The following is a 22,825-nucleotide window of genomic DNA, read 5'->3' as shown; positions in this document are numbered from 1 at the left end:
ATTTGCATGTGTTTGGGAACACAAACATTTAGGGTATCATTAGAATTAAAAGCTGTGTAAGCTCAAAATTAATACCTTTAATGTTGAATTAAACTGAACTTGCATAAATCAACTATATTGAATATCCAAACAAGGGGCTCTGATCATTTATCAAAGTAAGGAAAACAGTTACATAAGGTAAATATGGATACCCACTTCCAAGAGAATACTGCTACTGCCACATGAACAATTCTATAACAGCACTGATGATGCTCATTTTGTTTCAGTGTCAGAGCATAGAGCTGAACTGGAATTAGATCCTGTTTTATAACTAGCCTGCATTCCTGTCTCCAGATTTGGCTCAATCTTTTTTCTCTACTTTTTCTCTTGCTACACAAATAAGGAGGAATGGATAAAGTGAATCAGAACAGAGCATAATTCCAATTACTCTTTGAAAACAGAAATAGTAATGACTACTCCAGTAGTGCAGAACAAAACATTAACATGCCTTACACCTTAAAATAAAGAAGGGAAACATTTAGTTCACCTCTTTGATCTTGTTCAACTTTGTTTTTCCCATTGTATATTTGAAATAAGGCTTAGGATGAATTCCTGTTCCCATGGACTGAGAAGGTCAGAATTTACTTTTTGTTTAAGTGCAAACAAAAGATGTGACATTTAATCAGCATGGCAAAAATTTCAGCTGTTACATAATTCTTTTTTAACAACATGGCTCAGATCAAGGACTTGAAAAAACACATTGGGAAGGGGAAAGAAAAGGTAAAACCTTACTGATATAAACTCTTCTGCCTAAAATTATGTATCATATTCTGGATGAAATGTTTTAGTGATGTGAACCATGGTACAAAGATTTTTTAAAAAAATTAAATATATTTAAGTATGAACACAGTAAAAAAGCCAAACATTGTGTTTATAAAGTCCATGTGTAAGTCCATGTCAAAAATTAAAAATTAGAGTTTTCCATAAGTGTAACAATGGGATGTGATCATCATATTTTAAGTAATTTTAACATGTTCTTTCTTACAGTAGGAAAAGAAATGCAGGACAAAGGCAGACTATACCATGAGTTAAATGAACAGTAACATTTTCAACACAAAAAAGTGTACATGTTTTTAATATGCATTTAAGTGAAACAAAAATGTAACTGAGACAGATGCAGCTATTTTTATTATCTTAGCTGGCTTTTTCAGAGCCAGTTAAAAAGTGTATGGTATTGTTAATAGAAAAATATAAACATTACATATTACAAATTTATTTTTACTTTGTTCACTTAGGGAAAGTCCCCAGAATGATCAGTCAGTTTATTAGGGTAAGAACATTAATTCCTTTTAAACAATACATTGGATCAGAGGTATACGTCCAGTTAGGGTGTAGATTCTTATAAAAACTAGGGCAACACCAGCATTTACTTTTTATACAGGAGAGAAAGTAGCTGCCTTCATGCTGAACTATTTTGTGTCTTTTTCTTTTTCTTCTTTTGCACTGGAGCTTCCAGCTTTTGTTTATCTGGAATAATTTTTCTCTTTCTTTTTGCTATTTTAACCCTTTTAGTAGTCCAAAAATCTTTGTTTATCTTGGCTATTGATGATTTTTCATCTTCTGTTTCTGAAAAAAAAGCAAGGAATTATTCACACTGACCTTTTTGTCCAGTCTTTGTAGTCTAAATGGCACAGAGACTTACTGTATCTCATTTTTAAAAAATGGTTATAAATAGCTTTTTATTTTACAGTGGAAAGTGCCATTTATGCTAGTTTTGCTTGTGAAATTAAAATACATAAAGATCAAGTATGTAAATAGATTACAATTCAGGAAAATAACAGCAGAAAACCCAAACAAATCTGAGCTAGACTTCTTAAGTTTGCCCCGCTACAGTGACCTCATGCCTAATTTTGCTTACAGGAAAACAATGCAAGCAGTACAATCAACTTTGTTTTCGTATCTGTCTCAAAAGCTTTGCAGTGGCTTCCTCAGTATGTTATTACAGTAAACAGAAAGATAACTTTAATAAAAGTGAAAAGAGGCTTATGTTTTCCAACAAACATATGGGCTTGAGACACTATCAGATTGCTAAGTGCATCTGTATCGCTTGCCAGCATCACATCCCCACTTCTTCAAAATACCAGAACATTTTCCAATGGATATAGGAGAAGCCTCCCACTTGGTGTATTCCATTTCACAGTCACATTAACAATTCAAAATACAAAGTTCTGTTACCTTGAGATGATGTTGCAGTTTTATCAGAGTTTTCTTTCTTTTCTGAAGCTTGGTCAAGCCATACTGCAAGACACGTCAGCCTAGCTTTGGTATTGACTTCACACAGTAAAGATGGCCCATCTCTAATCTGAAGAAAACATAAAAGAAGATCACTTAAACCTTATTTTATTTCTTGTTAAATTTAATGAAGTATTTGGAGTGAGAAAGCACCTTACTGCCCACTTTCATTGTTAGGCAATTGTATCACTCAGCTTTTGGAATACAAATATTCTATTACAGATATCAGGGGATAAAGTGTCACAGACACATGGGCAGTGTTAACAGCATCAACCCACTGGAAACTACTGTATTAGGATATTCTACCCCTCACAGCTGCACAGAGCAGCCCACACAGTTATGCAAAACTTGCCTGCAGGGAAAGGAATTTGGTCAAAATAAATACAATGTTACACAGAAAGGTAAACATCACTCTGACAATTCTGTACAAGGGAAACAGAAATGTAAGGTGAAGAGGAAAGAGGGAGATCACTACTGCACTTACAAGTATAAAAATAATCAGAGTGGGTGAAATTAAAAACAGGCAAATTCAGATTTGAAGCGTATAGATGTTGAGAAATAATTATTTGAACTATCCAAGATACTTATAATAAAATACAGCAGATCCTTTGTAACTGGGCAATAAATTGTAAAAATCTATTTCTGGTTTTAAGAGCAAACAATAAACACAATAAACTTTAAAGGTAAGACATGATTCCTTGTTGGACTGTGTTACTCAGAACTGAAATACATGAAAATACATGAAATACAAGTACTCAGTACATTTATGTATTTGAATTTTTCCAAAGGACAAGTTCCTCCCCTGACATGAACAACCACCTTCCCTTGCCCAAACCACAGACTTTGTGCTTTCAGAAGAGTAGCAACAGTCATCAACATTACAGAAATTCACAGCAGTCCTTAACTAATTACATAGTCATAACATACATAACTGATAAGATAGTCATAAGCCTGGCTAGGTCTGATGGGAAGCATGACTTTACAAAAAGTGGAGATGAAATATCATAATATCATCAGATTTTATAGTTTGTGAAAAAAAAGGTACAAAGATGAAAAAAATATGAGTGCATAAATATATGTGCATAGACATACATGCCTACTGAACATAACATGGAAGAAGATCAAGACATCCATATTTCACATAAAATTTCCTCAACGATTTAAAACAAACTCTTACAACAGGACTGTCTGCAATTCTGGTTCTCTGTTGATTTTCTTAAATGTAACAAGCAGTGTAATATACCAACCTTATCAAGATCCAGATTCCACATTTTAATGTAACCATCACTGGATGCAGTAACAATGACATGCTGTCCTTCTCTTTCAAAACTATAAATATCTTTTATTCTGTGAAAAGGAATACATTTTTACCTTATAGCATCGCAGTTCACTTCAGACCAGTAAGCTGAGATAAACTAAAGATGACTAGGCAACAGTCTAAAAAATGAGTTTGAACAAAAAACCACCAAGTGACAGGCAGGAACTTGGATCTGCTTTGAGTGCTGTCATTTATATTAGGACCATTTGCTTTTGCTAGGCTTATTAGGATTCAATTCAGAACTCTTTAGTACTGTAAAGAATACACTATTACGCATTAGTAACATTGCTGTTAATGCTTTTGTATTTTGATGAATTCAAAGCAACATTTGGACAAATATTTGGTATTCAAAACCAGAGAATATGTAATTATACTCCTATTGTTTGAACTGAATAAAACTGGTTTGTTTTTTTGAAGCATTCTAAAGAGTCAGATTCAGTAAAGACTGGTTAAACATAAACAGACACACACTCACAAATTTAGAATAGCAATATTCTTAATTCTGTACCCTATTGTTTTTGTAACATGCATGGACAGCACAGTATTTGTGCTCATAGAAAAAGAAAACAAGTCTGTTTGGAATTTAGCACATAAATAAATTCACTTTCTATACTAAAACAAAAGCAAAATATGCTGAACATTACAAGCCGTAGAACTTTAGAGAGGACTCAGCATTGCCATAAATATTTAAATAGTAAACAAATATAGAATACCTGTTTTCATGAGCTTTAAATTCACACAAGCATTTTTGAGAGTCACAGCTGTAGAACCTAATAATTTCATCATCTCCAGCTATGGCAAGGACAGAATCCTAGGAATGGAGAAAGAGAAATGCAAGTGCGATTAATTTCATGTGTTTCAAACCAGCTAATTTCCCAACACGTCTCATTTTTGTACTTACTGTAATAAATCTAAGTGAAGAAATCCTCTTCTCTGTTGTAATGGTGCCAGTGATTGAAGCTGTGTCCAGTCTGTAGATATCCACTTTGTTTGTTATCACGGTCACATACTTCTCTCCATCAGGAGACCATTTAATTATGTGTGCATCTGTACACATTGAAACAGAGAATCTTAAAGTAAGAATCTTTAGAAGCTGCTAGACACCGTTCTACCTAGACCTAAGAAAATATTCAGTGAAAAATCAAATAAGCTAGAATAAACAGCTATGTTCTTAAATGTTTATTCCTGCTTAACAGAATCATGTAAAGAAAAACAAACTGAAACACATTTATTTAAATGCTCTGACCTCAAATTTAAAGAAAAAAAAGGATTTACTTTAGTAGTACTATGTTTTCCTTTTGCTAAATTATTATTATTAGGGACATGAGCTTATGTATGCTTGCCTGCACATGTAAAAATAACATTGTGAAAGTTTGCAATTAACTGACTTGATTCATTCTGTCAACTTTTCTTTACATGAAAAATAAAACTATCAAATTGCACTTAATTAGTGGATTTAGATTGATAAACTCACTTTGCTTCAGGTTTTTGATGAAGGCTGATCGTCCTTCAACAAGATTCCAAGTTCTGAAACACAACAACAGGTATTGTGCATTCTGGTTAAAAACAGCACAGCGAAACTGAAATCCAATCTGCTGTCATGAGGCACCCAAAGGAAGCTTTTAAGCCTCTCTATGCTTTTTTCTGCCTTCTTAATGCAAGAGAAAATGATGAGTTCATATATTGCTTGCACACTATAGTGTTGAACTTGTGTTATTTATTTTCTAAACCACTGTTTGCAATACTGAGCCCAAAAGGAGGCCAATAGAAATTTGCGCTATTAAAATAGCATTTTACATCTCTAAAACAGGTATCTACAGCAACATGGAAACACTCCAAGTGAAAAATCACACAAAACAAAACCTGCACTTGTCAAAAATTTAAGCAAATTGTGTTCCAAAATACAAACATATTTATACATTTGCAAGAGACTCATGAAGAGTCAGAGCTCACAAGAAGGTATGAACAGCTGGCACTTAGATCTTCAAAAGACAAACCAATGGAACTTTGAACCAGTTGATAACAAATATGTTTTATCAGTGTTGCATGGCCTAGTCCCAACATGGAATTGTTGCTTGTGATTCTCAGCATTCCTTCATCAGTTTTTACTCACCTTAATGTTTTATCAGTTCCAACTGACAAAGCTAATTTCCCAGAAGGATGAATAGAAAGAGATGTCACATGTCCCCTGGTGAAAACAAAACATTAGTCGCATGTATTATTTACAAGAAACATTTACATTAACATGTACATGAATATGAAGACTTAAGAAACTTACTTATGTGCCTTAATGGATTTCAGACATTCCCATCTCTTTGTGTTCCAAACACAAATGAGTCCATCTTCAGCCCCACTCAGTAGATGTGTAGTCCCATAGAACTCCAAACAAGTTACCGTGCCTAGAAATACAATCAACAATGTTGTACAAACAGTTATTGCACAAATTAACAGAGAATGTACAACTAACAAAAAAGCTTTTTCCACCAAGGCATGCTAGCTACTACCCTAACCTTGGGAAAATCTAATTATTTCCTAAGTATTCTCCAAAACCCCCTCAAATTTTCTTGCTATATTCAATAGTCTGATATGTTCTATGAGGCACCCTTTATCCACACATGTCTGCACTCCATCTGGTCTGTTCTCTGTCACAGCAGTACTCAAACACTGTGGCAGAGATGGCCACACACGTGACCAGGAAAGACAGTAGCTGGGAGTAGGCATGGTCCAGATAAACCACCCTGATAGAAGAAAAATGGCACATAAGCCATTTGTGGCTCATAACTTCTTAACCAATCAAAACTACAAATAATTTAAAGCAGCAGCATTTGGGAGCTAATACCAGAATAACTGTTTTTACCTTCTATGCTCAAAAGCTTACCTTGTTTGTATGATCACACCATCATGGCTGCAAAACACCATCACTACTACAGTCTTATTAGAAAAAGAAAAATCAGTTTTCTTCTTCTAGCAAGGAACAATTTTTCTGCTGCAATTTTTTTATCATTAAGGTTTTTTTACAAAGAAATGCTCCCTTACCATTGTGCTGTAGCAGTGCCCCATGTTCAATCTTCTTTTTCATGTCATAGATTTGGATTGTCTCATCTCTGCTCCCAGTGACCACATATCTGTTATTCACTGCTACTGCTGACAATGAGGCAGTGTGGGCGTGATGTGTAAAATCAGGGACAACTGTCCAGGACTGTAAATGAAATGCAAAACAAGCACGTCTTTCTCCAGCTTACCACAGAAAGCTTCCACTTCATTGTCCTGTAATTTTATTTTTTAAAGCAAAAGCTGAAAAAGTATATGTGTAAAAATCAGAATCACAGACTCAAATCAGTTGGAAAAGACCTCTGGGATCATCATGTCCAACCCATTACCTTGTCAACCAGAGCACGGCATTGAGTGGCACCTCCTGGCTTTCTTTAAACACCTCCATGGATGGTGACTCCACCACATCCCTGGGCAGTGCATTCCAATGTCTAATCACCCCTTCTATGAAGAAATTCTTCCTAATGTCCAACCTAAACATCCGCTGACACAGTGCGAGGGCATGTCCTCTTGCCCTGGCACTGGCTGCCTCAGAGAAGAGGCCAACCCTCACCTGGCTACAGCCTCCTTTCACGCAGTGGTAGAGAATGATAAGGTTCCCCCTGAGCCTCCTTTTCTCCAGACTAAACAACCCCAGCTCCCTCAGTCACTCCTCAATGGACTTGTGCTCCAGACCCTTCAGCAGCTCCCCTGCCTTTCTCTGGACTTGCTCCAGCATCTCAATGTCTTTTCTGAATTGAGGGGCCCAGAACTGAACACAGCACTCGAGGTGTGGCCGCACGAGTACAGGAGGAGGAATTATACTTAGCTGTAAGCATAATGGCATCTTACTGAGTTAATGTGCTGTTAGGAGATTAGTCCAAAGGATTTAAGCGTGCAAACCGCCTCTTGGAATCAGTGCTGTGCTTACACGAAGCTGTCTCTGCACGGAGATAAATCCCAAGAGCAAGAGAGGCGGATTCTCTCGCTTTCCATCACGGCAGGCTGGAGACACGCCTTCCACCTGCCCCCAGCCCACGTCCCCCCCATCCTCCGCACCGCGTCGGGAGGAGCGACCCCGCACCGCGCCCACGTGGCTGCGGAGCCTCCGCCGCTGCCGGCGCCCTTCGGCCAGCGAGGGGCCGAGTCTGGCGGCCGAGGCCGCGGAGAGGCCGCCCCGCCCCCGCAAGGCGCTTTAAGAGCCCCGGCGGCGCCCGGAACCGCGGCTGCGGAGCGACCGGACGGTGAGTGCGGAGGGTGCGCTCCCAGAGGGGCGGGCGCGGCACTTCCCTCACACACCTCCCCGGAGGCGTTCGGCACCGCGCGGGATGGGGCTCCGAACGCGCCGGTCTCGTGGAAGATGTCCCTGCCCATGGCAGGGGGTTGGAACGAGATGGCCTCCCAAGGTCCCTTCCAACCCAGGCCGTTCTGTGCTTCTTCCCTCCCCTCCGCTCGCCCCACTCCCGTTACCTGGCCGGGCCGCGTGGCGAACCCCAGCAGCACCTGCTCGTAGCACCCCGCCACCAGCTCCATCCGCCACCGCACGGCGCCGCCCCGGGGCTCCCGCCGGCTCTTCCGCCGCCCGCCCGTCCGCCGCGCTGCCTGCGCCGCTCCGCGCCGGCTCCGCCGTGGCGTGCGGCAGCGCTCGCTGCCCGCGGGTGAGGAGAATCCCGTGGGAGCCGCCGCGGAGCGGGAGGCGCCGGAGGCAGCGGCGGGGGTCAGGCTGCGCGCGGGGCAGCCCGCGCAGGGGGGGCCTCGCGCGGCGGAAGCGGCGCTGGCGGTGATGGCGGCGGGGAGGACGAGAGGCGTTAGTGCCGGGATCGCGAGGGGGGAGGGGGAGCCACGTCGGGATCGGGGGCTGCTGGCGGGGAAAAGGGGCGCGAACCGATCTGTTGGGAACGAGGCGGGGTGGGATGGGCTGGGATGTTCGGCCCTTTCCCCTCCCCGGGGCCGCGGGGCCTCCCTCAGGGCGCGCGGGGCGAGGAGGCCCCGGCGGCGCTTGTGCCGAGGCACCACGGAACCAGCCCCTCCCTAACCCCGGGCCCCGCCGGCTTTTACGGTTATTTCGTCGGGTCGTTTTATATTTTTTCATTAGTTAAACTCTTATCGCGTAGTACAGTAAGCAGGAAGCGCGGCCCGGCGCCAGTGTGGCCGCTTGCGGAGCGCCGCGGCCGGGCGGGGCGCACTTGTGGCCGGGCTCTGCCGGCGTGCCGAGTGGCTCGGTTAGAGAAATGCGTCACGGCTCGGGCCTGGGCTCGGCCCGGGTCACCGCGCCGGCCCCAGAGCTCTGCGAGGCTCCCTCATCCCCGTGCCCTGCCCCAGCGCCTCGTGTGAGCGAAATTGGTGCCAAAGGAAGGGGAGGGGGGATCGCCCGCTGCCTGCGTCAGCGGTGTGTGCACGGGCCGTTCGGGCCGTGAACAGCTTCGCCCACCTTTTTGCCCGTATGGCCGCGGTAATGCAAGAAAGGGGACTAAAATAAAAAAATTGCTGTGGTGTGTGTGTAACCCGGTTAAAGATGTGTTTGAATTCTGGAGGTTGAAGCTGCCCCACTCCTTAATGAAAGCTTGTGACTGTAGATATAGTTAAAACAAATGTGAAAAAATGTATTATATTAGTACATGCTGTTTTAACTGCTTTTAAAATGTTCTTGTTTTCTAGTGAAAAGGTGAACATTGGACAGGGAGGCATACAAAAGCAGTTTTGTGTAAAAGTTGGTGATAACCTACCAAGAAGCAGTTGTATCACTTCCTCCTGATAGCCTCTTGCAACAAGAGCGCTCTGTCCTGTGTGCCATCTTCCATTAGGTCTGCACAAGTTAAAAGTGGTAAGTTTAAAAAAAGTTACTGCGCAGTTGTGAATTGAAAAATCAGTATTACAGTGCTGAGAACATGGAGGAGCTCATGGTTATTGGTATTTAAAACTAATGTTACAGGAACATTGTTACGTGGATATTTGCGTCAATAATGACCACCCTTAACAGGAAGAATTTGCTGCTGATATGAGCACAATAACTTTCAGTTAGCACGTGCTCAGTGTAGCATACACAAACCTTGTAGGTTTTAGGCCTGTTTGTACTTGACTCTTTTCTTGGCTTCACAGTGGCTGTGGGGATGAAGTCCATAGTTATTCTGAATAGCACGGGTGGATGCTCTAATTATGGTTTATGGCTCTCCTGTGTCAAGTTAGTCTAATCCGTTTTCAGAAGCAGTGCTCTGGACTGCTCCACTCTGCAGGCAAGCCTTGAAGGCATTGCAGACGCTCTGTGTTTATTGCATTATGTGGCTGTGGATTTAATCAGCCAAGATCTAAAACATTACATAAATTCCTGTGTGGAAGTGGGAACTAGAACTGTGGCCGTCAAGTATCTGCACAGGAGTTACACCAGATGTAAAAAATCAGTAGGGGTGTGAACGCCTCTGTGTGAAAGTAAATGCAGAGTATTTTGTAAATGAAATTGTTTTTTGCACTGATTTGTGTTTGTTGGATGACTAGGGGAAAAAGCCTAAAGAAACAATATTGGGATCAGCAAAGATATATAGCTCTTCAGGAAAGTGTGTCCACTGGTTTAGTGATGGCAGTAAAATGTTACTTGCTGGTTTTGGTTTTGATGGTAATGAGTGAAGTGTGTATGTGGAGAAGGTGAGAGGGAGGAGAAAAGGTGCAGCGACAGATCATGTTTGCTTGTGCTGTGCCCTCATCCTGCTTGTATTTCTCATATCCTTTAGCACATAGGAAGTACCACTGCTTGTTTTCAGCTGCATAGTTTGTGGTACAAGTAAATTTAAATTTGGCTAAAAGGGGAAGAAACTGGTAAGGTTGTACAAAATGTACTGAAACATCTGTCTTTTGCCTTGCTTTTAATGGATGGTTGGGTTATTACATGTAGGTATTTCAGAAGTAAGGATGAGGTATAGGGGACTTAAAAGATCTCTAGAATTTTCTAGTGCTTTAGACAGTGGGAAAACTTTGTGGTCTGTTACAGTTTAGGATAGTGAATGTTACATCTGATGATAATTCTGTTGGCCATACGTCCTTTTTATCTCCAGTGTTTTAGCAGTGACTAATTAAGTTAATTAAGTGACTAAATTAAGTCGGAACTTAATTTTTGAGGTTCTGAATTAATAACATTAAAGCATATGGTGGGTTGAACATATTTGAGAGGAATTAATATTGAGGATAAAATCCTTCATCTTCTTTTTCTCCCCCGACATTTTTTTCAGCTGAAGGTGTGTAATACATTGAACCTGTGCAGTTTTACTGTTCGAGACAGACAGAAGACAGTTTGAACCATGGCAAGCCAGGTAAGATCATTTAGTCAGAAACACAGGCATGCAGTGCCTAAATGGATTCCACAGCCATACTCAGAATTCCTAATAAATGTAAAGCTGACATAGCTAGCTTGCTCTGAGTTGGATGTTTCTTTTAGTCCTAAGATTTCTTCTGGCAGTGTGGTAATTGGTGGCTGTCCTCAGGACACTTAATTGTGTCGACTCAAGCAGGTTGGGGGGCGTTACATTAAGCTTTGCAGTTTGCATGATTTGAGCGCAAGTTCTGAAGGATCTTGCGCATAACACTCTGTATAAGATACATGTGGAGATGTTATAGAGGAAGAACATTAAAGCCTGCGTAAGTAAATGCTATGGAACATCATTCTTATTTTTGGAAGTCCTTGTTCTTCAGAATCTTCACTGAAGGAGACAACCGGTCTTAACAAGGCTGTTTCCCCTCTTCTTTTGTGTAGTTGCCCCACTCACTTCCTTTTTGAGCTGTGGTTTTTGGGGTTTTAGTGTTTTTGGTTTTTTCTTTTTTATTAAATTTTCCCTTTTTTTTTTTTTTAATTCCCTAAGAGGCACTTTTTATGCCTCTTTCTTCCTGGCCCTGCATCTGGGTTTGAGTTTTCCCTCAGCCAAGCTAGTGCCTGTTCTTGGTCTGCTTTCTCCTTAAATTCCATCAATCGGCCTTTTGTTGTTCCTGGCCTGGGAGAGTGACTCACTGCTGGGTAGTGAGGAGAGGCATCTCACAGAAGAATTCCTGGATGAGGGGAGATAGGGACAGTGGATATTCCTTCTAGGCAAGAGTGACAATTTCCCTGCCTCTTCATCATGCAGATTGTGCTGCGGCAGGGTTTTTTGCATCCTGGAGCTCAAGCGGAACACAGTCCAGTCCTGAAGCTAATTAACATTTAGGATTGGCCAGCATCAAAAGGCTGTCTGGTTTGTCCCTAATTCCCAGAGGAAGCTGACAGTCCATTAGCCAGCTTGACAAGTCAGGGGAATATGGCTGTTCATACAATCCTTTGGCTCTGTTATTTTTGCCAGGCGTTTTCCCCAGAGGCTGCTTTCCCTCATGGGAGGCGGAGGGAGAAATGGGACCCCAGGCTTCTTTCAAGGGCAAGGTGAATATGGGGAAATCACCTGTGGTGATGGGGAGTGGGAGGGAGGAATGTAAATGAGGCTAAATACTATAAAGGTGATTTTTTTTCTCCCTACAGGACTTGATGGCAAAAAAAAGAGAATGTCTCCAGGCCTACAGCTGGTGGAGAACACCACAGAAGAAACGGAAGAAAAAGAACAAAATAAAACCAGGAAGAATAGAGTTTGTCCCTAGTAGTACTAACACAACCAGGTAAAGACCTTTAGAAAGGAGCAGCTCTGACCCTTTATCTGTTGAAATTGCTAATGACTAGTGAATGTCATCAGTTATTTTAAAAATACTGAAATGACACATCTGGTGTCTATACACTTAAGTATTGCTTATGGAATTGTATTGCCATTTGAATAGCGAAGACTTTTTCCTGGTTTGTCTTTTTCATAATTGCTGGAGATGTGGTGTCAAAATAGTTTTAGCTGTCTTTGAATTCTGGCTGTAACTTAATTTTTTTTTTCCTTGCTGTTTTTGGGTGTCCTGCCCTTCAGACAACAAGTAATAGTTTCTAAAACTGACTTCTAAGAGATTCTTTAATAAATCTGAGTCTTTATTGAAATGCTTGCAAAAGTGCTGGAACGGACTGAGAAATTAAGAACTTGCTGGAGTGCTGGCATTGCAGTTCTGTACAGTGCTTAGCAGAGTTTTGCAGTTAATACTCTTTGTATTTTGTCTCCTTATTTGTCCAGTAATAACTGCTTGCTTGTATGTTAGGGACTTTAATTCTGACATGAACTGTGTTATTCTCAGACATAATGGTGGTTCTCTTATCTTTTTAAAGACCAGATTATTCAATATTTGTTGGGGAGCTGACTCCAGAAGTAGATGATTTTCAGCTCTATGACTATTTCCTAAAGAGGTACCCTTCATGTATTGACTGCAAAATAGCAACAGACCTGCTGGGATATTCCAGGTAATGCCTGTGGGAATGTGTTAATGCTGTCAGGATGTGTGTTGCTATAAGTAATATATGAGAACTTATATTTGAACTGGTTTTGAATTTTCTTCAGAGGCAGGAAGAGAGATTATTCTCTGGCAATATTTTTAACAACATATATCCTTGGGGTTCTGAAGCTTTATGGTTAGTTTTAGCTAACTAATATGTTAAGATTCAATTCAATCAAAAGCATATCTGCATGAAAGCCGTTAGATGGTGGGAGAAAGGAGAGCTCTGCATGGACATCTGTGCTTACCTACCACAGTGTGTCCACTTAGTGCAGTACTGAGGACAAAATAATTCCCTTTTTACTTGTGGAAGAGAAGTGTAAGGCCTAGCAAATCTTAGGGGGTTGGGAAATGTAAGTACTAGTATTAGTAAATAAAGCTTAGTAGAAGTTACACTGACCAGGCAGAGAGTGAAGCAGGGATAAGTGAATTTGCTGTTCAGAAACCACTGGGTGTAATGGCCTAATTCAAGAAACTTAAAAAAAAAAAAAAGAAGTCAGAGCAAATTTAGAAAGAATGTTAGAGCTGTAGAGCAGTAGCAAAGGTTAATACTGATACATTGAATATTCTGAACTGCTGTAAGTGCAGAAGTATATAATCTGGTTACTTACACAGATAGCAATTAACATACATTGTTTTGCTGGCTTTCAGCAAGTTGCATCTTAATGCTATCAACAAAGCTTTTTGCTTCTGGCCCAGGTTTTTAATTTTGTGGAAGCATCTTCTGTGCATGTGCACATGCCAGAGAGGTTGCTTAGGTAATAGAAGCTATAGTAGCTACTGTTTTCATGAAGACAGAAATTGAATTAATTGGCTTTGTAACTGTTATGAATACTAGAACTTGTTTTCTCCCTTTTGAAAATTGTAGAGGGTATGCCTTTGTCAGATTTGGTGAGCAAGGTGATCAGATGAGGGCACTGCAAGACTGCCAGAATGCACCAGGTCTGGGGGGAAAACGAATCCGGCTGAGCATAGGAATTTCTAAAAGGTAACAAATGAGTTGTGCATTGATAAAGTAATTCTGAATAATTGGATTCTTTTAGCTCTGCCTTTGTAAAGACTGTGGCCCTTGTTATAATGGCTGTACAGGATGCAAAAGCAAAATCAAGAAGAATTATGTTTTGACTGCCTGGGTCCATCAGCCCCTTTGAGGATTGCTGGGGAAATCCAGCTCTTAAGTCTAGCCAGATTTTATAACTTGGGCTTAGCTGCTGTTGTGACCAGCCTTAATGCTTATGGTAGTGAAGCTGTATGTATTTGTGTTTCATGTTTGGGCCTGAAGAAGGTAGAAGGGAAACAAGTGTTTATTTTTATGCTAGGAAGCTCTTCTAGGCCTTTTGCCTTGGCTTAGACGAGGTAGCACATTGATAGTTTTCAAGTAGGCTGGCAGAGGAAGGAACTCTTTAGTGGAAAAACACAGAATATAGAGGGGAAAAAGCTAAAGGAGTTGTTGCTTGAATAGTTTGTTTAGAATACTACTCTTTGCTCCTCAAATGATTAGGGCAGCAGGAAATTGAAAGTTGATTGGGCTTGAGAGGGTTTTTTCCTGCCAGCTCAGTTCTCTGTCAGTTTTTCAAGACAATCCAGTTAGAGACTTGATACCGAATTTGATAACTGTGATTCAAAACACTGACAAAAACAGAGCAGTCTAAGAAACAATTTCAGTATATATTCATGAGGTTAGCTTGTGTGTTCTGTTAGAAGGCTAAAAATAACAGCTCCTGCTTCTCTTCCCTGGATAATTTTGTCAATGTTGCCTCATTGCTTTGGAACAGAAATGCCCTTTCCCAAGAAGGCACTGTCCAGATTTGCTTTCACTAACTCGCTCTGAAAATGAGGTCCCAAAGAAAGTTTTCCTCATTTGTGCTATCCAGAAGAATGTCAGCAGTATTTTTAGATGTTTCTTTCCTACAGAGATAGATGTAGGAGAGAAGTTGGAAGCAAAAGACTGAGACATTATGAGGCATTATTTACTAGAGTAGTAAGGCAATAAAATACCTATTTATTAGAATGTATGTGTAGCTTCACAGTAATGAAGTGGAAATGTAGCGTGAGTATTAAAATAGACACCTCTAATCTACACCCATTTCTGAATGGCTGAGTACTATGTTTGCACAGCATCCAAAAATCCAGCTGTCAGAGTAGTTTGTCATTAAGTCACTGACATTGGAAATGATTTCTGAGCTCCTTCAGTTTGTGGTCTTGGCAAAAAGCCCCAGTCTGAATTTTCTGTAGTGAAATGGAGACAAAGAGGTGTTGGACACTGCGAACACAGGAGGTGTGCTTGTATGTAATCAGTGAGAAATGTCTAAGCATAGGGGATTTCTTGGAATGTGTAGTTGATTTATCCCAATGTTTTTCATGTGATATATCTCTGTTTTAGAACAGACTGTTCTTGTTTGTTGATACTTGTCATTAGTCAACTTGAAGTTGCCCCTGGGAAAAATCTCCTCAGGAGAGGGAAAGCAGTGAAATCTAATCACCTGGCCCGTTGGTCTTCATAACTAACAAGTTTTGTAATTTTCTTGCTGCTTTGGCTTCATTCTGAATAATGGCAGTGCTGACTTCACCTGACAGCTAAGCTTTGGCAACTGTTCATGGACCAAAACTTGAGAAGGTGAAGGTAGACATAGTAAATTGACAGGCAGTGTCAGATGCTCCTCTGAAAGATAATCTGACTTTACCCCTTGTTTCTGGAAATAACAAGATTTAGTGTTAACAAAAAGAAAGATGGAAGGACTAATTAAACATTTCAAGTGCCTTTAACAAAGTAGTGCTTGGTAAAGGTCTCTGATCTTAATAATTCTTTTTTATCAGTAGGTTGCTTAAACAATACCAAAATAGAGAAATGTAACTCAAGTTAATCCATAGAAGTAATTACTTTTGGCATTGGTGAAGGTGAGCATTTGCTCTCCTCACAAACATGAGGTCATGACATAAATCTTTGGCAACTATTTAGGCAAGTTTCCTCATAAATTTGGAAGTGTGTGAAATTGTTTAACTTCAGTACTGGATTTACAGTTGTTTGTTCTCAAACTCTTAACTGTATATACCTTCTCATATTTCAGACTGAAAGCAGAATTCCAGCGGTACCAGTCATACAACTATAATGATTATTACCAAGATTATCAGAACTACTATTCACAGTGGAATTACGATCCTTATGCTGACTACAACTACAGCTCCTATACTCCCTATGATAGCATGCAAGCTGTTGGAGACTGCTCTTTAGGAGATGCTGTTATGGCTCCAGCTGTTTTTGAGGTAAAGATACTACACAATTAGTTTTAAAAAGCCCAACATAATTAACATGCCATATGGGTTGTGTAAATCAGAGGAGAAAAGTCCTAAAACTGAAATCATGTAGTCAAATAAGTGTGAAGCTTCTGTTCAGCATTTTGGATTTCAGTGCTTGAGTGCATCTGTAGAATTAGATATTTATGCACTAATATTTGTTCACGTGTGTCAAATAACCATTCCGACAGCAAGTTTTTTGCATTGTTTCTCTCACCCTGTTTTTCTGATGTACTTTGCTTAAAGCAAAATAAAGAATTGTTGTAAGATGATCATATCTAGGTCAGCCAGTTGATCAGTTACAACTTCCAAAAGTGCATTTCAAGTGGAACTATACTATGGTTTTCTTAAAAAAACCCAACCAAAGCATTAAAAAAATAACAAACACCCCACAAGAAACCCTTCCCCAACAAACACCACCTGCTCCTGCTTATTTTATAGTTGTGGGAGGAGGGGAATGTTAGGGAGCATAAAATTATTTTGGGTTTGTGATGCTTTCTGAAACTGACCATGAATGCTTTCTCTTTTTTTTTTTTTTTTTTTTTTTTAGGAAACTTCAGCTATGACTGAAATCAATGATGACCTAATAACTGAAGGTAATGATAATTTTATCACTGCAGGTTGAATTTAGCCATACTTCTGCCCTTTAACAGTACAAGCCAGTGGCTATTGGATAAGGAATGGATTAGAGCTAAGATGAGGTAGAATTTTAAAGCTTTGCAGTAGGTTCTTGTAACTTTGCCTTCATTCTCCTTCTGGAATGGTCTGTTGGAGAAGGTACTGTATCTTTGTATTGATTCTAAGATTATTGTATGTTAAGCTCATTAGTAGAGACATCTTGTAATAGTGTCCAAAATTTTTAATTAGCCCAAAATCTCTGCTTCATGTGGAAATACCAGTCCTAGCATTTGACTACACTAATTCCAAAAGAAGCTGGACTTGTTAGCTTTGTTAAAATTCTAGGTGAGTCAACATCTTACTAGGTGTATTATTAAGTTTATTAAATTGTTAAATTTACCTAAAGTACACTTTGTTAGGCATTTACTTCAGGTTTTCGTGTGCAAGTCTCCCAAGTTCTGATACTTGTACTTACCAGGATTTTATTTTCAGATCCACAGCTGTACTTGGATGTTGATGAAATGAACAGACAATTTATGGAGACAAGTGAAGAACTCTATGATGCCCTCATGAATTGTCACTGGCAACCTCTGGATACGGTCACTTCTGACATCCCCTCTGCTATTTAAGTGTCTTATATAGCATGACCGTTATGACCAAGGTGCTAAAATTACATTTCTTCTACATTACTCTAGATCATAAGTTTTAAAGCACAATGATAGGTTGGGGGTTTTTTTGCTATGCTTTTGGCAGTTTCTGTAATCTTTTTTTGTTTTGTTCATCACTTGGAGCATCTTGAAATCATGTAAATATTCTAGAAATGTAAAGAGTTCAATGGGGTCTAAAGACAGACATGCCTGTGTAAATAAAATTTTGTTTCTGAAAACTGGCCAGCAAGGGATTTTACTTATATATGCAAAACACCTTCTCCTTCTGGCTTGTGGAGTTTAGCTGGAGGCAGTAGGGGTATTTCACTTGTCTTTGGTATGGGCATCAGCACTAGCAAGAGCCAGCTCTCACATACTTCCAAGATACCCAGGCAATCTTACAAGGTCTTAATCTTAACATGCTGTGCAGTTTTAACCTTCAGAAGGGCAAACTCAGAGCTGCTGTAGCTGCAAACCTTTCAAAGACTAAGGATCGTACCTACTGATAGTTTTATTTCTGCCCTTCTTGTTAGTCTTCTCATCTGACCTTTTACAGCAGAGAAACTGGTGTAATATAATACCTGTTCTTATCCATAAAAATTGGAGAAAACCCGGTGGTTTAAGGAAGGAAGAAAAACCCATCAGGAATTAAAGTATCCCAGTATCCTCTTCAACTAAGTTGCACCCTATCCTAAACATCTGTTATTTGTTCAGTCTTCATGCTCAGATGTTTCATAGTGATGAGGTTTATAACACTTTAGGATGACAGTTCTCAGTATTCAAGTCAAAAGAGGTTAAGGGAGATGGCAATGAAGAAAGTTCTGCTTTAAGATAGCAACTTCTGTGTGGCTTCCTCTAAATTGTTCTCATCTAAAAGCGTATAAAGTATTTTCCAGTCATAGGGTCAATTTAAGCTCCTGTTACTACTTAATCTACACAATGAAATAAATTCAGGCTGGAAACAAAAGTACTTCCTGAAGAGAAAAAGGTAGAAATTATCATATAGCTAATACATGTGAAAGGTACTCAAGGTGTTTTGGTACTGATGTGTGTTTTGGGGGCAGTCTAAACCATAATTGCTAGGATAGCAGGGTTTTGGTTTTTTTTAATGACTTAATCACATTGAAGTGGTGGTCATAACCTATATGCTGTTCTCAAATGTGAAACTCGTACTGCATTGCAGAGTGATGACTTGGCACAGCAGGTCCCTTCTACCTGCTCACCAGAATCTCTCTCTTTTCACAGTTTAATTTCAGCTGGGATTTTTTTTTTAAGTCCTACCCATGAAATACAGATGGTCTAAACTATAAAGGTCTTTTGGTGTGCTATAGGGATTTCATTCTTCATTAATTTTGTGCATTATGTATGTAGAAAGAGAAAACAAAAGTCCTTCATTTAGGTAGGGAGATTACTATCATAGTCTTTGGAGAGAACTAGTTGCAAAGTGGCTGAAAACAGATTTTGTATGTGAATGCTTCTCTGGTGTGAGCTGGTCAGTCTTTGGAGGATCACAGTAGAGAGATTAGTAATGGGAATGTGACAGAAAGTGGAATAAATGAGGCAAAGAGAATCTGTATAGAATTGTTTCACAGGATTGCAGAAGGGAGGAAGCACAAGATAGTAGATGCAGGCCCCTAAAATTTGCTTGTGGGGGTGTTAAACTTTGAAAACCATGCTGGATTTGATGTGACTTCAGTTGTAGTGCACAGTGGTGCTTGAGTTTGGTAGTACAGACCAGTTGCTAGGCAAAGGATTTTGTATCTAGCAAGCACAGTCATCACAAGCTGAAGATTATAACCCAGGCAGAGACCTGGAAGCTTCCTGCTTTGAAGTGCATATCCTGCTTTGCATAGCATTACCTAACACCATACTTTACTTCCAGCAAGTAATTTGTGGAAACCTTTCATTGTGTTATCAGATACTAAGGGTGCATGTTGGCTTGGTAGAAATACTATAGAGTATCTACTGATTTTTTTTAGCTTTTGAGAGGTTGATCCCTGTGTGAATTATGTAATAAGGAGCCCATGTAATTCTGTGATTTCACTTTGATCAGCACTGTATTGCCACAGCACATAAACCTCAGAGTCTGTGGTCACCATATTTGTGCAGATTTTACATCTTAGCAGGGTCTCCACACTCTTCATTAGACACTGTTTTCAGATATGCACCTTCTGTTCTGGCCTGTAAAGTACCCATACAGTGAAAATACTGTTTATGAAATACAGTGAAAGAGGTTGTTTGGGCCATTAGTTGTGCAAACCTGAGAAATGCTGGGGAATATATTTTCTTTAGTCAGCACAGAAGAAAAGTGAGGTGAAGACAGAGTCTGCTGGTTGCTGCCTGTGTGATAGTGTTTTAAATAGCTCTCTTGGCTTTCTGTCTCCTGAGCCTTTCTAGTCTATGCTGCTTACCGGTTAGGAGTGTATATATGGGATCAAGATACCATGTGCAGCACACATTCTGCACTGTAAATGCACACTGAAAAGGCTTCTGTATTGGTGTAAGCACAAATTTGGGAAAAAGTGAGCGCCTCAGATCTGCTGGCATTCATTGCTGAGACTTTTAACTGAGGAAACTCCCAGCGCTGGTGTGTAGCTTCCAGCTACTGCCTGAATTAGCAAGCTTACACAAAGACCTGAACATGTTCATCATACAGATGCTTGCTCTCAATTCTACAAAGAGCTAATTGCAGTAGAAACATTAAAAAATTTATTGGGAGCAATGTTTGCAACACCACCCTATTTCACTTTGGTTGTGTTTTGTCTGTTTTACCCAGATGAAATGTGGGGTTTTTTAACTCTGAAGGGGTTTTTTTGAATATGTAGTATTGGTTTTATAAACTCTTCATTGTACCTAGCTGTGATAGATAGTGCCTTTACCTGAAACCCACTTACTTCTTGAAGAAGAGTAATGTTTTTGTTTTCCACTTCTCTGAACAGAAAAGCTTTAGTACCATGGTTTGAGGGGCTAGTGATCCTGCAGTCAGTGAACAGGGAGAAAAAAACAGGCTAAGAACCAGTGAAGACTGAAAAGTGTTCAAAAACGTTAAATGGTACTTAAGCCGTGAATGTTTCTTTTTGCAGGGATGCTCTTGGACCAACAGCTTCTTTCTAGTGCTACCTCAAAGTAACTTGCAGATATAACTCACAGGGAAGATTGATCAAATGGTGATGATCACTATCATTCTGCTGGAGATATATATATATATATTTGCCTTTTGTTTTGTCTCATTTTTAATGACAATTATTTAACTTCAGTGACTCATGTCAATAGATGTTGTTTGACTACATCAACAAGTATTTCTGAGTCATGAGTTTCTTTAAAGGTATGTCACCATATGGAAATTGTTCTAAATAGGTAAAATAAGTAAATAAAGCAGCACTTGAATTTACAGAGCAAATGTCTAGTGTAGCTGCATTTGACATGTATGTGGAAGAGAAAATTGTGTTTACAGCTTACCTTAATATTCTTAGCATGCATGAAGAGGGAAGTTTCTTTTAAATTTGTTCAGCTCCTACCTGACCAGCACAGGAATGATTTTAGTCAGTTCCCCACACAGGTACATTTTAGAAGCCAGCATCGTCACTAATGAATGTATGTTACCAACGGGCACAGTTTCCATCCCCTCTGTAAATCTAGCTCTTCCCATAATGGAAACACATTATGCCAGCCTTCCTTCCCCTCCTCTTAAGCTGAAAGCTACCATGGTAATTAGTTCCTGGACAAATGAGTTGCAAATCCAGGCAAAAATACTATTTTTTGTTTTGATAATTATATTGATATAGATCTTGACATGCCCATTGTGGAAGCAGACCATTGTTCTAAAATTAGTCAGCAGCTGCAGCACACCAGCCATTTACACAGAATGAGGTGGTTCTTGCAGGTGACTTCAAACGGGTATATTCCAGGATAGGGATCATCTATCACTGCAAGTCAGCCTCCTGCATGTAAAATTGTATTCCCAATTGCGGGGCAGGAGAATAAGAGTGTAGTTTATGAGGAGAAATATATGGAAAGTGATTCCACTCTGCTGGGTATTGGATAATGGTTATTTCCTATAGATAATGAAAATGGGACAAAGAAATTGAGATGTTAAGTCATGTAAGAGAGCTGGGAGGACCTCAATGAAGTTCAAGAAAACCCAGTATGAAGCAGAGATGAGGCAGCACAAAATTCCCCAGTACCACTTCTTGTTACAGCTGTTCTTCTCTAGCTGCTGCCTGTTCACATTTCTGTATGCTCTTAGAATCACCCTCTTTTTTTTGTTTTTGTGGAAGGGGTGTGTGGTGCATCAGGGCTCTGTCCTGAGCAACGTTTTTATTGACTTGCACATAGGGAAGATGCTTGTGATTTTCTGCAGTGCTCAGCTCCATCCTTCCCACAGCAAATTGATACTAAAAATAAAAAGTGAAACTATAATTTTTTTCTCAACTTTACTTTCAGTAAGATAAAAACCCCACATTTCTATGTATTCTAACTTTGTAATAGGAATGCACTCTTCCTCATGTTTTGAGGAAGTAAAAGCTATGGTGAAGCTTTTCCCCCCTACCTCCTTTCCACATGCCACCACTACCCGATGAAAAACCTGCCCCTGCTGTTTCTCTTGCTTACACAAACCCTAGCGCTAGTGGCAGCCTGGGGGAGCACCGCAGACTTCCCAGTGCCATTTTTGCTGCCTCGTTCTCCACGTTCCCGTCTCTTGGGGAATTTTAGCGTGGATAACTTGTGTCCTCGGGGGCAGAGTGTCAGGAGGACGGAGGCGGGCTCTGCTCGGTGCTGCCAAGCAGCAGGCCAAGAGGCAAGGGGCAGAAACCGATGCACAGGAAACTCCACCGAAATACGAGGGCGAAAACTACTGTGCGAATGCCTGCAGACTGGAACATGGTGCCCACAGAGCCCGTGGGGTCTCCCTCACTGAAGGAACTTGGGCACTGTCCGGATGCAATCCTGGGCCATGTGCTCTGGAACGACACTGCTGTAGCGGAAAGGTTGCACCACATGACTCGCTGTGGTCTCTTTCAACCTGAGTCATTCTGTGAAACGCCGCGGGAAGAGGGGAGACAGCGCTGGAATCACCCGCGGCACGACCCCGGCACAGACCTCCGCTCTCAGCCCTCAAGGCGTCCCTGAGCTGCGCCCGGGGGCGGGCGATTCCCCCGCGGCGTGCCCGTGCGGGTGGCGGCAGGTCCCGGCCAGCGCTTTTCCCGCGCAGCCGGCCCGGCCCGGCCCGGCCCCTCCCGCTTCCCTCAGAGCGGGGGCGGTGCGCGTGCGCGGGAGC

At 40.7% G+C, this 22,825-nt stretch overlaps 2 protein-coding genes across 9 annotated transcripts; one reads left to right on the top strand and one right to left on the bottom strand.

Moving 5' to 3' along the window:
* Positions 1-1,141: 1,141 nt before the first annotated feature.
* Positions 1,142-8,284, bottom strand: PAK1IP1 (PAK1 interacting protein 1). 3 transcript variants are annotated; one of them, XM_064424212.1, is made up of 10 exons: positions 8,090-8,284; positions 6,626-6,788; positions 5,868-5,988; positions 5,703-5,777; positions 5,064-5,116; positions 4,491-4,636; positions 4,303-4,400; positions 3,519-3,618; positions 2,215-2,341; positions 1,142-1,605 (listed from the first exon to the last, which is right to left on the bottom strand). In XM_064424212.1, the coding sequence occupies exons 1-10, from the start codon at positions 8,150-8,152 to the stop codon at positions 1,439-1,441; spliced, it is 1,113 nt and encodes a 370-aa protein (XP_064280282.1). In that variant the 5' UTR covers positions 8,153-8,284; the 3' UTR covers positions 1,142-1,438. The 3 variants fall into 3 exon arrangements, with proteins under 3 accessions (XP_064280282.1, XP_064280272.1, XP_064280287.1); XM_064424202.1 differs by lacking the exon at positions 8,090-8,284 and adding an exon at positions 7,919-7,943; XM_064424217.1 differs by lacking the exon at positions 8,090-8,284 and adding an exon at positions 7,472-7,612.
* LOC135303041 (tRNA selenocysteine 1-associated protein 1-like) lies at positions 7,706-20,947 on the top strand. Of its 6 annotated transcripts, XM_064424242.1 has the most exons (11): positions 8,287-8,426; positions 9,278-9,443; positions 10,840-10,920; positions 11,938-12,014; positions 12,111-12,244; positions 12,825-12,956; positions 13,857-13,976; positions 16,057-16,252; positions 16,833-16,878; positions 17,393-17,561; positions 20,631-20,947. In XM_064424242.1, the coding sequence occupies exons 4-10, from the start codon at positions 11,985-11,987 to the stop codon at positions 17,527-17,529; spliced, it is 795 nt and encodes a 264-aa protein (XP_064280312.1). In that variant the 5' UTR covers positions 8,287-8,426; positions 9,278-9,443; positions 10,840-10,920; positions 11,938-11,984; the 3' UTR covers positions 17,530-17,561; positions 20,631-20,947. The 6 variants fall into 6 exon arrangements, with proteins under 6 accessions (XP_064280321.1, XP_064280330.1, XP_064280312.1 ...); XM_064424251.1 differs by lacking the exon at positions 8,287-8,426 and adding an exon at positions 7,706-7,863 and having other exon boundaries at positions 17,393-20,947; XM_064424233.1 differs by having other exon boundaries at positions 17,393-20,947.
* The last annotated feature ends 1,878 nt before the right edge of the window (positions 20,948-22,825 follow it).

The sequence above is a fragment of the Passer domesticus genome, chromosome 1, assembly GCF_036417665.1.
Source record: "Passer domesticus isolate bPasDom1 chromosome 1, bPasDom1.hap1, whole genome shotgun sequence".
Classification (NCBI taxonomy): domain Eukaryota; kingdom Metazoa; phylum Chordata; class Aves; order Passeriformes; family Passeridae; genus Passer; species Passer domesticus.
Note: the sequence above shows the minus strand (reverse complement) of the source record. Positions and strands in the feature narration are given on the sequence as shown.

Coding starts and splice junctions, on each gene's coding strand:
- PAK1IP1 (XM_064424212.1), bottom strand. CDS start 8,152: ATGGAGCTGGTGGCGGGGTGCTACGAGCAGGTGCTGCTGGGGTTCGCC. Junction 5,117..5,702: donor GGAACTGATAAAACATTAAG/GTGAGTAAAAAC, acceptor GTTGTGTTTCAG/AACTTGGAATCTTGTTGAAG. Junction 3,619..4,302: donor TTTAAAGCTCATGAAAACAG/GTATTCTATATT, acceptor TCCTTTTCACAG/AATAAAAGATATTTATAGTT.
- LOC135303041 (XM_064424251.1), top strand. CDS start 11,985: ATGGGACCCCAGGCTTCTTTCAAGGGCAAG. Junction 12,957..13,856: donor GACCTGCTGGGATATTCCAG/GTAATGCCTGTG, acceptor TGAAAATTGTAG/AGGGTATGCCTTTGTCAGAT. Junction 16,879..17,392: donor TGATGACCTAATAACTGAAG/GTAATGATAATT, acceptor TTTTATTTTCAG/ATCCACAGCTGTACTTGGAT.